General features: G+C 31.4%; 1 protein-coding gene across 1 annotated transcript; it reads left to right on the plus strand.

The window, feature by feature from the left end:
- The first annotated feature begins 4,662 nt into the window (after window positions 1-4,662).
- Window positions 4,663-11,742, plus strand: LOC114169770 (acyl-coenzyme A oxidase 3, peroxisomal-like). Its single transcript, XM_028055069.1, has 13 exons — window positions 4,663-5,187; window positions 6,878-6,995; window positions 7,101-7,208; window positions 7,338-7,510; window positions 7,599-7,698; window positions 7,800-7,874; window positions 7,992-8,122; window positions 8,447-8,582; window positions 8,660-8,779; window positions 9,662-9,808; window positions 9,898-10,002; window positions 10,083-10,184; window positions 11,245-11,742. The coding sequence occupies exons 1-13, from the start codon at window positions 4,724-4,726 to the stop codon at window positions 11,491-11,493; spliced, it is 2,028 nt and encodes a 675-aa protein (XP_027910870.1). The 5' UTR covers window positions 4,663-4,723; the 3' UTR covers window positions 11,494-11,742.
- Window positions 11,743-17,712: the final 5,970 nt, after the last annotated feature.

Below are 17,712 nucleotides of genomic sequence, written 5' to 3' on the forward strand. Positions count from 1 at the left end.
TTTTACGAAAACATCCTTTTAAAATATTGAAACTAATTATAAAATAAAAGATTTAAAAAACAGGAACTTTTTTCAACAGACTATTTTTTTTTAAAACATAATAATAAATATTTGTAAAATGATAAATTATTTAACAGTCAGTTTTTCCTGTTAAACCATATTTAAAAAAAAAACCCAAAAATCACCTTTCTCGAAAGAATTACCCAACTAAACATGTTTTTTAAGTCAAATTTTGAGTCTTAATAAAATTTTGAACCTGCTTTTTATCCATGCTAAAAACATAGTTGAAATTTAGACCTAACTTTTATTTTTTTCATTTTATAAAACATTTGAAAAATATTAATATTAATATAATAAATGTAAATAATTAATATAACATATTATAGTTAACATAATTTAAAATATTTAACAATTAAATATTTACATGTCTATATAAAATATAGTTTACCAAACATAAGGGTTATAAAGCATTTATGTTTACAAAAAATATATGATATAAAATAATAAACTAAACTTTACATGTTATTGAATCTTCTTATTTATCGAATACAGTTATACTAGAAAATCAAATAATTATATGAAAAAGAAATAAGTTATTTAACATTTCAATATAATATTCTATTTAATAGTATAATACTACTAAAATAAAACATTTCATTATGAATATTTCGAAGATAGATCATCCGATGTATATCGTATATTAGTACAATCATACGAGATATATATATTCTCAAGTTATTATACTATGATTTTATTACAAAACTATACCTAACATGATTTAATATCACTCAATCGTCCAAACCGATGACGTCTCAACCATAAGAGGTACTCCTATACCTAGGGATGGCAATATGGGTCTGGCTTGTCATACCGGAGTGCAAGCCCACGAAAAAAATGTGGGGCGGGTCGGGGTAGTGAACCCGCAGGCCCGCAGTAGTCTGGTCCCGCAGCCCGTGCGGGCCAACCTACTAGCCCGTATAAAAAAAAAATTTGCACTTGTGTATATTAGTTACTTTTTTATGGACTCCTACATTAATGTTCCAAATTCTTGTATAACTGGAAAAGACAAGTATAATGTATTTTTTAATATGCTAAAATTTAAAGAATACATTATATATATCATATTATGAATATGAATATGATGAAAATGTTGAATTATCAATTTATCATCCAACCCCCCAAAGTCTTTACTTAATTTTGTTAAATTCTTAAAGTTTCCCAATTTTTAAACATTGAAAGTTTTATCATAAGAATTAAAAAAATATATATATAAAAAGCGAGCCAACCCGCAGGCCCGCGACCCGCGAGCCAAGTGATGTGCGGGGCGGGCCAGTGATTGCAACCCACATAAATTGTGCAGGCGGGGCAGGCCAGCCCGCGATGTGCGGGCCTTATGTGGGCCGGGCCTAAATGGGTCGGACCGGCCCGCATTGCCATCCCTATCTATACCTGCATCTTCATCTACTCACACCAATAAGGTGATCATTACAAAAGAAGACAAATAGCACAAGAAGTGTAAGGTAATGTGCAAAAGAGTATTCATATAATATAAATAAAATTTACATTATATACTTAATCAATCATTGGTAAAGACAAGCATAACACATACAATGACTCAAAGAAGACTCAATTATACAAGCATTGATGTAAAATCTTGGGAGTCTTGCACTTGTGGTAACCACTACTACCTTGTCAATAACTTTCACCCTAACACAAACAAGGTTAGTCCATTAACATCTTAGACCAAGTTAAAAACTCTAGACTAGGACCTTTTGCACCTCTCACCCCATACCTAAGCAACAAGATAACCTCCAACATCTGGACTCCTACATCAATGCGTACACTAATACAACCAAATCCTAATCCTCCTTGGATTATTACCACTCATCCTCATACAATTCACATACTAATAATTACTTTGACAACAAATAAAATTACATCAAACACACCAAAAGGGAACTTATGGAATGGTTGTAGACTCTGCTAGTTTCGCTTAGTGAGATCCTCCACTCACCCAATGAATAATGCCTGAAGGCCCACTTGCCCAATGACCATATCACTCGCCCAACGAAACTAGCATTAGAACTCCCAAAGTTTAGTTCCTCCAAAAGTCGCCTAATAAGACCTGTCTTGCCCAAGTACCACAAAGTAAGTGAGCTCTCTGACTTTGGAGTCGTCCAACGAGTATATCCTCACTCAACGACCACCAAGCCAAGGGCTTTCTGACTTTGGTTTTGCCTAGTGACTCAATCCTACCCAATAAGTCTGTATAATTCTGGAGAAAATGTAGAAAATGAAGGGGATAATTATTACCACTACATATGACTTTGGTTTCGCCTAGTGACTTATTTGGTATTGTATAACTCTTTCGTACACTAGCTCACCCTTCTGTGTGTTTTGTGTTTATTTGCCTTTTTTGTAATGATCACTTACCGATGTGAGTATATGAGGAAGTAGGTGGTGATGTGTCTTTAGAGGAAGGTGGTGATAGTGTAGAGTAGTTCCATAGCTTATAGTGGTTTCCTTATATAGGAGTTAATTTTTGAAAGACTCTTGATCTCTTTAGTTTCTTTTTATATGTTGTATTACTGCGATTATTATCTTGGGATAATTGTAATAATACTTTACATATTCTGGATATATGTTTTATTTTATCGATTGCATAATGTTTTATTTAGTAGTTTTATACTATTAATCGGGATGTTATGAATTCATCCTAAATCTTTTAGATAACTTTTGCAGTTCTAAAGAGTGAATGACATAGAATTTTTTTAGCTATACATGCAATTTTTAGTTCATTCAAATATTTCATAGTAATAAAAGGTTGTGCTAATTTCACAAAATTCCGGTCGCTTTTGCTATGGAAAATTCTTTTTATTGTGCTTCTCTAAAGCGTGTTCAAAATTTATTGACTATATTTGCTTAATTGTTGGGTGTTGCAACATTGTTTTTGGATTCTTGTTGAATAGAATTGATAAGGCTAACATATTCTTAAATAGTCAAATAATTATAAGGCTGAGACCATTTTGAACAAGTAATTGAAGGGTGGATAGAGCACATATATTTTTTGTTATCTAGAATTAATTAAAGCTTTATCCTCTAATTTGTTTATAATTGCTAATTAGGTTTGTACAAACTTTATTATTGACAATATAACTAATTTTTTCTTAGGAAAAAATTGAGAAAGTTTAAATCCAAACTAACATAAATTTTCATCTGCCCATTTTCTTATATATGATAACATAATAATTATATTAATAAATAAAATATTTTATTCTTAAAATTTGTTGATTATAAAATTATTTTTGTTGAAATGGAATCTTAAAACTAATATGCTTTTATAATCAACAATTAAGATTTTTCATTATATCTTAACAGAACAATAATTCTCTTTATAGCTAAGAACATGGCGAAATGTGTTCACTTTGATTCAGTTTGTTCAAACATTTAAACTTTATTGAACTATTTATTGAGGTTTAGTTAAGTTTCATAATAGTTTAATCAAGTTCATTCATCTTCTCTATTTTAGTGAAGGAAAAATCCTAATAAAAGTGCTCAATTAGACTTTTATTTTTTTTATGAAGATTAACCAACATTAAAGTTTATAAATATTTCACAACAATAATACTGCATAAAAATGGAAGATAATTAATTTGATTGCTGTAGAAATGATTTGGATTATATATTTGGTTTTTCTAATAAAGTAATAATAAATAAATTAAGAAAGTTGGAGTATAGTCTAAAAACGTGCTACAAAATGAAAGAAATTAAATGGCCGTTAATAAAATTCAATGTTGAAGTGTGAACTTAACATTAAAATATAAAAAATAAAGATTAATTTATTTAGTAGCAATAAGGATAATGCTTAGAATGAGATTGTATGGGTGGAGAAATGCTAACAGAGTGGAATAATTGTTGTTACCAATATACAGTTTATGACGTATAATTTTGTTAAAAATATAAATTTCGAACTTGTTTAAGACATGTAAAACAAACATTTATGATTTTTAATAAATTTCAATTAATAGAAGAACCTGTATTTAGATGTGGATTACCAACATTTTGTATTACAGAAATAAAGAAAAAGTTAATAATAGATCGAAGTAATAGAAAATGTAGAGATAATAAATAAATTAAAAAATAAGACGAAAGAAACATGTTTTATGAAATAATTATTTTATATTATTTAATTAAAATATGTTTATAATTTTTTATAGGATCATTTATAGTAATAGAAAAATATATTAAATATCATTAAACCACTAATTAAAATAAAAATAAAAATTTATAATCACAAGTTAATTTTATTTATTTAATTTTTCATTAATATCCTTAAAATATACATTTACGAAATTATTTAGCGATGTAGTTGGAAAAATATTAAGAATAATATTTGAAGATCTTTAAACAAAGTCATGTTAAATTACATAATTCATTCAATTAGTATTATGTATCTTCCTTAATTTATAAAAAAAAAAAATACAATATCGATCATTGTAGACAACATCTTTAAATAGTAAGTTTTATTATTTATTATGATAAAAGCATGATTCATTGCTATAAGTGAAAAAAATAAATTTTACAATTACTAAATGTTAAACAATATTTATTTAATTTTTTCTAAAAAAAGCACGGTGAAAGTACTAGTTCTATATACACAGACATTTTCTTTGTCAAAGATCTCTTAGCAACGACGCTTTCACATTACCCCAGTTCTCCCGCCATGGATAACCGTGTCGCCCGCCGAACCGAGATCCTTACCAACCACCTCCTCCGCCGTGCACTGCCGCCTTCCTCCGTCCTGCAGCCCCACTGCTGCCTGAGTTACTCCCCTCCGGAGCTCTCTAACGAAATTGCGTTTGACACGCGGGAGATGCGGAGGTTAATGGACGGGCACAATCTGGAGGACCGCGATTGGCTCTTCTCTGTCATCGTGCAGAGCGCACTCTTCAACCGCCGGGATCGCGCCGGCAGAATATTCGTCTGCCCCGATTACAACCAGTCCATGGAGCAGCAGCGCGAAGTCACCTTGAGGCGCATCGAGTATCTTGTGGAGAGAGGGGTTTTTCGAGGGTGGCTCATTGGCGAGGGCCCGGAGGAGGAGCTGAAGAAACTCGCGCTCCATGAGGTTATAGGGATGTATGATCACTCCCTTGCTGTTAAGCTTGGGGTTCACTACTTCCTATGGTTGGTTATGTTTTCTCTTTTCTTTTTCCATCGTTTTCTTCTTGAGATTAGTGGGAATATAAAAAAGAGCTTAATTTCTATGCAGTGGTATAGTTTGAATAGTTTTATATTGTCAACTCATCAAAAACCACGGATAGGACAACCATCAGTTTGGACTTCTTTGTTAGTATTTTGGGAGAAGAAAGTAAAGAAATTTATAGGATTTCCTTTATTTAGCTTTTTCATAAATTAATTTACAGAAATAATTTTTATTAGCTTTTATAAAAGATTAACTTTAACTTGTGAAAAAAATTATTTTACTGAGTTCATTTTAATTTTTTCTTTGAAGAAGTTCTTATGCTGAAGTTTATTCGAACATGCTTGAAAATAATTACTATCTCCTAAATAGCGTTTGCTTGAATACAATGTTAAAAGGGTCTTCGGGAGAAGTTCTCTACTTGAAAAAGTTGTATATTTTCGGAAGAGAAATTCATATAATTGCTTCTAGCTTTTATCCAAACTTAACCGTAGTCTCTAACTACTCTCTTTTAGGTTATGTTTTCTTTTCTTTCTCCATGTCTCCACGTTTTTTCTTGGGTATTTATGTTCAGCAGAGGTTGTCGTTTTGTCTTTTTATACACACACTGTTCAACATTTTGTCATTTGGATTTGATTGTTTGGTAGCTATATAATTCAACTTAGGTTTATTGTTGGATGAATTAATGTCACTGGTATTGGTCCAAAATAAAAATGAAAAAGTAGTTGCTGACACTAGGTCTCTGAACAGGCAACAATATCCTAAAAATCTACTAAATTTAGTGAGTTCTAAAATTGAAAAAGTTATTACTGGAATTTCCTCTCTTCTCAGCTCTGTGTACAAAACTCTCGTTTTGGACGGGGGCTTCCAAATGCATGAAGCTGTTAAAATTCATTGAGTTGTTCCTCATACATTGTAAACTAGACCTGTGTTGACAAGTAACCAACCTGAAATGATAGGGAGGATATACTAATGTCATGAATAATGCTGTATTGAATACTTGTAATGATGGGATTGATGTGATTAACGGATTGCAAATCCTTTTTCCAAACACTTTTAAGGAGGACAAACGTGATTTATCCTTTTTCTGTGAGTTGGTGAAAGTTATAAAACGATATCAAGTTGGTCCCTAAAGTACCTTTCTCAAGCTAACTTTTATTTAAAATTAAAATGATGGAAGCAGTAATGATTAAACTTTTATGACTTGGTTTAGTTACACTGGTTTTATGTTTCAAACCAATTATGAAGGCTTATGAATGTTTTAATATCTGACAAAGCTCACACCAGATGTTTCTATACTTTTCCCATAAGAGGTTGCTTTTCAATCAGAGTTCTAAGTTTAAATACAACTATGTTCTTGACGAAGAAAACTTGATGGTCATGCATTAGTGAGACCAAGCCTTGATTTTGTATATTGTGTGTATTTTGGTCGGGAGAGGGTAAAGTTTTTTATTTTTAGCACATACCTGGACTTTCTAATGAACACATCCTTTGCTAGACAAACTTCCAGGACCTATAGTTTAATGATATTTTGTGCCCTTTAAAGCAAGCAGGCTCTTGGAGGAATTGAAACGTAAATAAATTAACTAGTTTAATTTCTCCTATTGTTTTTTTATTATTTTTTTGGTGCGGCATTTTGGAAACAAAAGTTGAATGATGGATAATGGGTTTCAGGGGAGGGGCCGTGAAGTTTTTGGGAACCAAGCGCCATCATGACAAGTGGTTAAGTGCTACGGAAAACTATGACTTGAAGGGTTGTTTTGCTATGTCTGAGTTGGGCCATGGAAGTAATGTATGTAAAGGTTGCTAAATTAGTTTGGTTTATTTGGTCCACATGTAATTTATTATGATTTTTCCTTGTCACCTTTAATAATTCTTTCCACACTAATTTTTATAGGTGCGAGGAATTGAAACAATCACTACTTATGATTCAAACACTGGAGAATTTGTCGTCAATACTCCATGTGAATCGGGTCAGAAGTATTGGATTGGTGGTGCAGCAAATGTAACGATTCTTTTTGTATAATTGATAAATATTTAAAAGCCTAGACATGATAAGATTGGGTGCTCACATTTTTCTCCTGCTCCAACTTTGTATGTATTAACACTATTATTAACTTGTTCTCCTTTTCAGCATGCAACACATACTATAATCTTTTCACAGCTCTATATAAATGGAAGCAATCAAGGGGTGCATGCATTCATTGCTCAAATCAGGGATTCAGATGGAAACATATGTCCAAACATTCGAATAGCTGATTGTGGTCACAAAACTGGTTTAAATGGAGTTGATAATGGCCGTATCTGGTAATATATTATTTTCAAACAAGTTGTGCCTTAAAAATGAATTTCATATAAATGAATGAACTCAGAAACTCTGGACTCGGATCCTCAGGTTTGATAATGTGAGGATACCTCGGGAGAATTTGTTGAATTCTGTCGCTGATGTTTCCCCAACTGGTGAATATTTGAGTGCCATAAAAAATGTTGACCAGGTGATTTGCTTTTTCAGAGAGATGATATTCCCTTAGGGTCTTCTTTATTCCCTTTGGAAAGCTTGTTCACATATCTTTTGTTGTATGCATTCTTGCTCCAGAGGTTTGCTGCTTTCTTAGCCCCTTTGACCAGTGGTCGCGTTACTATTGCTGTTAGTGCTGTTTATATGTCCAAGGTAGTGAGACCTATATTTGGGATTTCACGTTTGTCTCTGTTTTTTATTTTCTGTGTATTTAACTAACTCATTCAAAATTTGATATCTTAACTTATTGTGCCATTTATTTGACCTTAGATTAGCTTGGCCATTGCTATAAGATATGCACTGACAAGGCGGGCATTCTCCATTACACCAAATGGGCCTGAAGTTTTACTGCTTGATTACCCTAGTCATCAACGGCGTCTGTTACCTTTACTTGCAAAGGTGTAAGTCCTCTAATTACAAGCATTTTGATATGTATTTGATCAGACCTCAAAAATAAAAATGATTCAATTCTTTATGGAAACCGAAGCTTAGGCATGCCATTTTGAATATATTCCTCAATGTAAGATGCCTTGTGTTTTTCTCACCAAAATGTTAAAATAAAGAATAAGAATCTTTAAAAATATGCTTAACATTACAGGATTAGTTAACTTTTGCAGAAGTTCAGTGATCACTTTCCATATGGATATCCTACTTTAACCAATTAGTGAATATAAATAGACCAAGATAATACCCTTTTATGTTCATTTCTTTACTTTTTTGTTCAGATATGCAATGAGTTTTTCCGCAAATGACCTCAAAATGATGTATGTTAAAAGAACACCCAAGTCAAACAAAGCAATTCATATTATTTCTAGTGCATACAAGGCTACTTTTACTTGGAATAATATGCGTACTCTCCAGGTAAGTTTTTCCTTGGGTTTGATAGGTAGTATTATATGCCGTTGCCCTCTCTAAGGTTCTATTAATGCTTGAACTAGGAATGTCGTGAAGCCTGCGGAGGCCAAGGAATTAAATCTGAAAATCGTGTTGGTCATTTCATGGGTGAATTCGATGTGCAATCGACATTTGAGGGGGACAATAATGTTCTGATGCAGCAGGTAAAATGAGTAGTATGTTAAATATGAAATTTGATTAATAATTGAGCACAACATTTTTATTTTCAAACCCAGGAAATATGATGAGCTGGTTGCATTGTGCAAAACATTAATTGGATCCTAATAAGTTGTGTTTGTTTATTTACATTTGACTTTTAAGCAGTGTAATAATAATTATTATGAAATAGTTATACAAAATCCAATTTAGGATATTAGATGGGCCTTCATCAAAAGGCATTGTTAGGATATTGACTTTGGGTTGTTTGATTTCTAAAATTAGTAGTTAGGTCTTTTTGTTCAGGTGTTAGAATTTTGATCCTTGTTACTATTGATTTTTATTAATTGAGATTTCTCCAAAAGGGTATTGGTTAGTGTATCCTTTGTCAGACTTCAAGCCTAAAGAAATTTCATATGAAATATTGTTAGAGACAAAGAGGGTGCGCCTTGGTACAATGGTAACGTTTTTAAGTTTTGACCTTCAGGTCATGAGTTCAAACACTAAAAGTAAAAACAGCCCTGGTTGTGGGGGGTAAGGCTGTATGTCTATCCTCCCAAGACCCTGCATAGAGGAATTCTCATGTGTCCTTTTTTTGTGTCAGAGACAATCTGCTTTTATTTCTTAATAGAGATATTTGATGAAAGTAACTTATTATGTTTAAAGAACTATTTTTGTTTTTAATTGTATTGGACTTTAGGCTTCTAGAACCAACCATTTTCCTTTTCTTATAGGATAACCTTTTTTAAGTAGACTTTCTAGCTATTATTTTTTGCTTGCTCACTTGAAGACTTAAAAGTAGGATGAAAATTCATGTCAAATTTAGGCATTAGTTCTGTCCATTTTATTGAATGTGAATGGTTGTTCACGTGTTCTTCACTTCACTTCAGATTAGCAAGGCACTCTTTGCAGAATACGTAGCATGTCAGAAGCAAAAGAAACCTTTCAGTGGTTTGGGATTAGAGCACATGAACAAACCTTTACCTGTTATCCCATCTCACCTAACAACTCCAACCATTAGGAGCAGTGAATTTCAGGTGATCATTTGATTATACCTGTTGAAATTTGGAGAAGCCATATAATAGAAGCTTCTATCTGTTTCTTACGTTACCTATCACTCACACAGATTGATCTGTTCCACCTAAGAGAGCGAGACCTATTGAGGCGCTTTGCCGAAGAGGTCTCGGAATACCAATCTCGTGGAGAAAGCAAAGAGTCTGCCTTCATTCTAGTGAGGATTCTACCTCGTTTTTTTATTTTTTCCTTCCATCATTTCATTGTCTTACAATTTGGAACACTTTTCTGATCCAGAGTTATCAGCTAGCAGAGGACTTGGGCAGAGCTTTCTCAGAACGAGCAATACTGAAAACCTTCATGGATGCCGAGTCAACTTTACCAGCTGGTTCACTGAAGGTAAATCATATTATTGCTTGCTATAAAGTAGTACTGGAAGTTATTGAACCAGTCATGGCACTTGATCAAGGTTGAATGGTTCGTTTAACCGAGGTCTGGAATTCAACCGTTATTGATAAAATTCATTAAAAATGCACAAAAATAATATTAAAGACGTATAATATCATAATTTTATGATTGTAGAAGCTAAAATAAAACAAATTTATAGGCTCTTAACATATATATATATATATAATATATATTATATATATATTATATATATTTTATATATATATATATATATATATATATATATATATATATATATAAGTTTAATTAAAATAAGTGCATCATGCTCAAATTGAAATTTCAATAATATACATCAAGATTTCTTAATAAATAACAAAATTATTTGTAGAATAAAGAAGAAAATGATAAGATTAAAAAGTTAAAATTGTAATTTATTAAATTTTTTATTGAACCAGTTTGACAAATTTTTGAACTGGTCTTACTGGTTTATGTATTACTTGTTGTGCAATCAAACTGGATAAGAAACTAGTTCTGGTCAAATTGGTCCGGTTCCAAACACCATGCTTTTCACTATTGGTTAAATTTTGCTAGAAATTACAAAATCACTAGTTGGACTTGTTACGAAGTGGATGCACACAATTTTGTGATATTTAAGAAGACCTTGTTTGGATAAGTTTTTCTATAAAAATTCATTGAAAATATAGATATTTTTTTTTTCTTAGCAAAGTTAAAATTAGTTTTTTGTAGAAATGAAGGGACGGTAACTTCTTCATGAAGCTGATTTGAACTAATACATAAGTGAAATTTAGTTTATGAGAGAAGTTTATTTATAATTTTTTGCTTACGAGTGTTGTTAAAAAAACTTGTCCAAATAGAACTCAAACTGTAGTATTCAATAGAGTATATTCAAAAGGGTGTGTTGTCGAGACTATGTTGTTAGCATTTTTGTCCTGCTACAGTGGCTTGTGTTTCTTGTGCAATTATTTGTAGGGTAAAAATGTGTAACAGATCCATTAATCGATCTCTTTACTTTTATTTGCCTTCTCTGTAGAATGTGTTGGGTCTATTAAGATCGTTGTATGCTGTGATAAGTGTGGATGAAGATGCTACCTTTCTTCGATATGGATACTTGTCAACAGAGAATGCTTCTGCAGTGAGGAAAGAAGTGCCAAAACTATGCGCTGAACTTCGACCACATGCACTTGCCTTGGTCAGTTCCTTTGGTATTCCTGATGCTTTTTTGAGCCCTATTGCATATAACTGGGTTGATTCAAATTCTTGGTCTTCTTCTCAACTTTAGCAAGCTTATGCAAATTTCTGCGTTTGAATAGTATCTTTGTTGCATATTATTGGGTCAATAAAAAGTTAAAGAACAAAATAAAAACTTGGTATTTGAGGGAAACCAAGACCAGATCATTCGGATTGAGTTTCATCTGTACCATTTAGTAAATAACTGTTAAGGTATTTGAATATGACAAATGTACCTCAGTCACATCTTTATATTTTATTCAATTAGAAATTGCAATGCCTAATATTTCTTATTAAAGTACCTTTAAATTCTTGAACCTGAATTCGTTTATTCTTGTCTTGATATGCTTTGAGTTAAAGTTAGTTTATGTCACTGTTGAGGTGGTCTGTATTTATGTTTACACAGACATGAGTTTTCATATGTTTACACAGGCTAACTAACCAACACAGATTGTGCGAACAAACATTATTTTGCTTTGAAGAGGAGTGAAACAGAAAATAAAGAAATAAGAATAAAGACAGAAGGAAAAGAAAAGTGGGAAAAGATATGCTGCTGAGATAAATAGAAATAAATAAGGAAAAAGTGGAATAATTATTTTGGAAATCTTTCTTTAACTAATAAAAAGGAGGTAAATAGTGATTAAGAATTAAAAAAAAAAAGTAATTGTGATTGGGAAATGGCTTATGATTTTGTATTGTTTTTTATGAGTTTTATTATTTCTTTTTTAAATACTATTCTTGGATACTGATTAACAAAACTCTGAAAGTTAAAAAAAAAAGTTGAAGATTTTTCTTTAAGCTAAAACTCAGACTCTAATAATATAGTTTAAAATGTGATGTGACACAAGAAATTTAATGAATGAAATCACACCAAAACGTAGTCAGTTCATGAAAAGACATTTGACTCGCAACGAAACCTACATACAATAAGGAAACCAATTAATAACATATGTACATATCATAACTACAAAATAAAAATTATTTAGAACTAACCCATCATGTACCGAGCCATATATATATATATATATATATATATATATATATATATATATATATATAAATGATTTTTAGTTATTCATCCATATTTGTAAGTATTGTTAAATCTCTCTAGCTTGGTGTTCATAAAATTTTGAATGTATTGAACTCAACAAATTCAAGTCTATGTTTTCCTTTACTTCATACTCAATTTGTTAATGTACTTAAACAATAAGTTTACTAGTTAAATGTAATTATTAAAATATTAGGAAACATAACTAAATAAAAATATGACTTTATTGTCATAGTTGTATGACAAAATTATTTAACATGAAAGTTTTTCATATGATCTCTAATGCATCTAGTAATAAAATGTAATAAAAAACACAATTATTTATTCCAAATTTTTTGTTGTTTTACTGTAATTACAAAGATATCTCATGGTCGAAATTTGAGTTATAAGATATTTTTACCTTCTGTTGTATCATGATCATTAATAATAGGTTGAATAAGTTGAATTGATTTCCAATAAAATAAATACAAAACATCAATTCAACATGTACACATTTCTTAGTTCATGGAATTTATAATTTAGTCTAAGGAATAGATATATAATTTACTTCCTGTAATTTTTATAATTTAGTTCACGTAATTTAAACAATATAAAAATAAAATATTTTATTATTACTATTATCACTATTATTATTATTTATTATTATTTTATTATTATTATTATTTTATTGCTATTATTATTATTTTATAATTATTATAATAATTGTTGTTATTGTTATAAAAATTATTGTTATTATAACAATAATAATTGTTATTATATTATTGTATTATGTTGTAATTGTTACCGTTTTTATTATTATTATTATTATTATATTATTGTTAATAATAATAATATTATTATTATTATTATTATTAATGTTGTTATTATTTGGCTTGCTGGATGTTCCTTGAGTTATGGCTCGGAACGTATCTTTTGAGTTGTGGTTCGGGATAGGGGTTAAACACATGATGTTCCTTGAGTTGTGACTCAGAATGACATCTCTTAAGTTATGGCTCAATATGACAGATGAACACGAGGAACTCTTGAGTTGTGGCTCGGGTTGACGAGTGTTGCTAGTGTGAGTGTTTGAGTTGTGGCTTATACGGATGGGTCCAGATAGATTGCCCTTTCAGTATTTGGCTGACGAGTTTGGTAGTCTTGAAACGTTACAAATTATGTTCATATTGAGAACTTCACCTGACATTACGAAGTGTGGTCCGTAGTAGGTTTCCTGTATGTGTTCTACAAGTTGTGGCTTGTAGGTGTGACAGCAAGACATCTTGAGGTATTCATCTAAAGACGTAGAACATGGATAGCATGGTGGTGACCATGTGGTTTGGTTTTATGGATTTTACCATAAAGTTTTGATGCTTTTATGGATTTTAAAGACTTTGTAATCATTTGGATTATTGAACTTACTTATTGTATTAGAGTTTTATGAATTTTGGATTTTGAGATATTTTATGACGAAACAAATGTTTTCAATTTCTCGCGTTTTTGGAAAATAAAATTATAATAAATGATGTTTAATAATTATTTCTATTTTATTTTATTTAAATTCATAATATCCGACTGGGATATTACAAAATGTTCTTCATTGAGAGGTTGACTTTGTTGATGTAGCCGAGAGGTGTGAGCTATAAGTGTAGTGTAGGCATAGGGGAAAGATATAACATACTAGTTGCAGAAGATTAAGAGTATATTGGCATTGGTAAAGATGAATGCCTATAGGATTTCTAGCTACTTACAGCCCAAGGAAGTACGTGAGAGACCTGATGCAAACATGAGTGTGAAGGAAATTAGTGATGTCATTCATTTCCTCATCATGCATTTTTGTGAGAATGATGTCATCCACATAGATGAGTATAACAATAATGTGAGGGCCATCATGTTTTATAAAAAAATGAATGATCAATGAAGGAACATTGATAATGATCGGAGATGAGAAGTTGAGAAAGTTTGGAATACCATTGACGACTTGCCTTCTTGAAACCATAGAGGGAACATTAAAGCTTGTACATTGAGAGTAGAAAGACTTGGTGGCAACTTTATATAGACTTCTTCATGTAGTCACCATGAAGAAAGGAATTATTGATGGCCAACTGCCCTAGGATCTAATCATTTGATGCAACTAACACAAGTAGAAGACGTACAATTGTAAGTTTTATGACAGGACCAAAAGTATCAAGAAAGTTTAACCCTTCAAGTTGAGTGCATTTGTTTGTAACGAGATGGGACTTGAACCTCTTGATTGAGCCATGTGAATTATATTTGGTCTTGTAGATTCATCAAGAACCAATGGCTAATTTTCCTGGTGGGAGATTAGTGATGATCCAAGTGTGAGTAGCCAAGGCAACATGTTCTTCATTCATTGCTTTGACCCATTGAGGTTTCTTGGAAGCTTCTGTGTAACTGCGTGGTTCATTGACAAAAGAAATAGAAAGAACAATATGCTTGAAGGAAGAGGATAAACCATCATAATTGATGTATTTTTGAACATGATACTTTACAACATTGTTGGTGTGAAAGTCGCGAAGGTAATATGTTGCTTTCTTAAGACGATTGGATCATCTTGGTTGAATGATATCAGAATTATCATTAACATTGGAATTTGAGGCAGATATATCATATTAAGTATCAAAAGAAACAATATTAGAGCAAAAGGTGGAAAGTTGAACATCATCATAATTGTGCATGTAGTTATATGGAATTAAGAGAAATGACTATTGTTATCATGCATGCAATCATAACTGGTAGGGTAGGAAAAATGATTTTCGTGAAATAACACATTGCGAGAAATCTCATTTTGTGATTCTTTAAATTTAGAAAACGACATCCTTTAACATGAGGTTCAAAACCAAGAAAAACTCCAGGTACAACTTTAGGACAATTTATTTGAGTGAGTAGTTATAGTATTGGAGTAACATAGACAACCAAAAACACATAAAGTAGAAAAATCATAAGGTTTGCCATACAATTCCTCGTATGGAGTATCGTTATTCAAAAGCAAAGTAGACATGTAGTTCATTAAAAAAGTAGCACGAGTAACGAAAAAGCACAAAAAATATGGCATGAAGATTGGCTTGAAACAGTAGTGCACTAGTGATGTTGAATAGGTGTTGATGCTTCCTCTACAATGCCATTATGCTATGGAGTTTCCAAACAGGTAGTCTAATGAATGATGCCTTTGTTGGAGAATAAATCATGCATAGCAAACTCACAACCATTGTTAGTGAGAATAGTTTTAACACTAGTACTAAACTAGTTTTCAACAAAAGCTATAAAACTAATGATATGCTTTCTTGCTTTTTGACAAGAGATTTATCATTCACAGGAATTAGCCAAGTGGAGTGTCAAAAATCATCTATAATGGTAATAAAATACTTATTACCTTTCATAGAAACAACAACACATAGGCCCCATATGTCAATATGTAAAAGCTAAATTTTTTTAGTTGTGTGGAAATTACTAAGGCAAAAAGGAAGTTTCTTTGTTTGGCCCGAGGACAAGCACCATAAACATGAGAATCATCAAAAGTAACATAAGGATATTTAATTTACATAACAAGAAGTTTATCATTAGAAATATAACCCAATCTATAATGCCACAAATTAATATCTTGACACTACAATTGTTTAAAGAAGCATTATGATTGTTACTGAGAATTTGTTTGTTAGAATTAAAAATATACAAACTAGCTTCATTCCTAACTAAATCAATCTTGTCTTTGGTTTGAGAATCATGTATGACACAACTAATAGGAGAAAAAGTAAGATCATTGTTAAGAGACTTAAGAAGTTGTGAGACTGAAATGAGGTTGAAGGAGAACTTAGGTACGTAAAGGACATTGGTAAGATAAACATTAGAGGTGAAAATCACATTTCTTGAATATTCAATACAAACAACAATACCATTGGGCAAACTTATTAGTTTGGATCTAATAAAGGACAAACTAATCAAGCAAATAGATCTAAACATGACAATACATACCAATGAAGCTTGACTTTTCAAATCATCAATATAAAAGTTCCAAATGCTAACTCCTCATTGTTATTGACTCTAAAGCAAAATATATATTTCTATTATCCATGAAACCAATAGTAAAGGTGTTAATCATTTGTTTTCGACAAGAAACATATATATCTTGCATTAGGTGTTAACTAAAGCTTTAAATCTTCAATTTCCATAACTTATACATGAAACAAAAAGTGAAGGCATACTCACTGATTAGTCTATTATCCAGAACCTATCACACAATCCAATGTCAACATCCTTTTAGATAATGTTAGGCTTGAAATATGTATTTGTTTTGTCTTCCTTCACCAATTTCTCGGAGGACATTTAGGTCTACATACTTTCTTTCCTCATCGTATTGGAAATTGCCACCCTGGCCTACACCTCCAAGCAATTGGGTTCTCTCTATGCCCCTCAAAGTTATGGTTTAGTATGTGTTTTACGAAATTTGCAAGTGTACCAAATCGTACAAGTAATACAATGGACAATTCCAGATATCGTTCCCACGAAGACTAATGTGATTTAACTGAATATATTATTTACTAATAAAGTACAAATAACAAAACATGGTGTATATAAGAAAGTAGTTGAAAAGTAAAAATAAAGACTTAATTAGAAAAAATGAACTTGATTTCAAAGAGTATAAGATAAAAGCTTCACCAGGATTGGGTTTCATGATTCCATTCAAAGTATAAACAACAAACAATATATTTCTATTTTCGTCTCTCACACTCACATCTTTTGTAACTCATCTCGATTTTTTCGTGGGCAAGCCTAAACTTGAATAGTAAAAACTCTATGCCTAGCAATTTTTATATTAAGTTTGCGTTAATGAACTATATGTTGATGTTTAAGAGTGACCAATGACCACATCTATATCTAGCATGTGAAATCAATAGCTATTTTATGTTACTTAAGTTTTCCAAACTATCTTTTGGATTAGTAGGAACTCCTACATGTGCAAAATTCATAGACTATGCAGTTAAAACAAGAAGAAAACATAAGAGATGATGGAAAAGAATTATTTGAATGAAGAATCCACAGAGAACTAGGAATACATTACACCCAACCCCTGTGAATGAGGGAGTTAGTTACTCCTAAACGTACTGAATACTAGACTGATGATAAAATTGAATGCCTTCAGCCTTTAAAATGCCTTCTACCGTCAAGAGTACTTAGATCAAGTTTCTTTCTCTCCAAGTATGTTTTGACCTCTATCAAGCCCTCATT

This window comes from Vigna unguiculata, chromosome 11 (genome assembly GCF_004118075.2).
Source record: "Vigna unguiculata cultivar IT97K-499-35 chromosome 11, ASM411807v1, whole genome shotgun sequence".
Taxonomy (NCBI): Eukaryota; Viridiplantae; Streptophyta; class Magnoliopsida; order Fabales; family Fabaceae; genus Vigna; species Vigna unguiculata.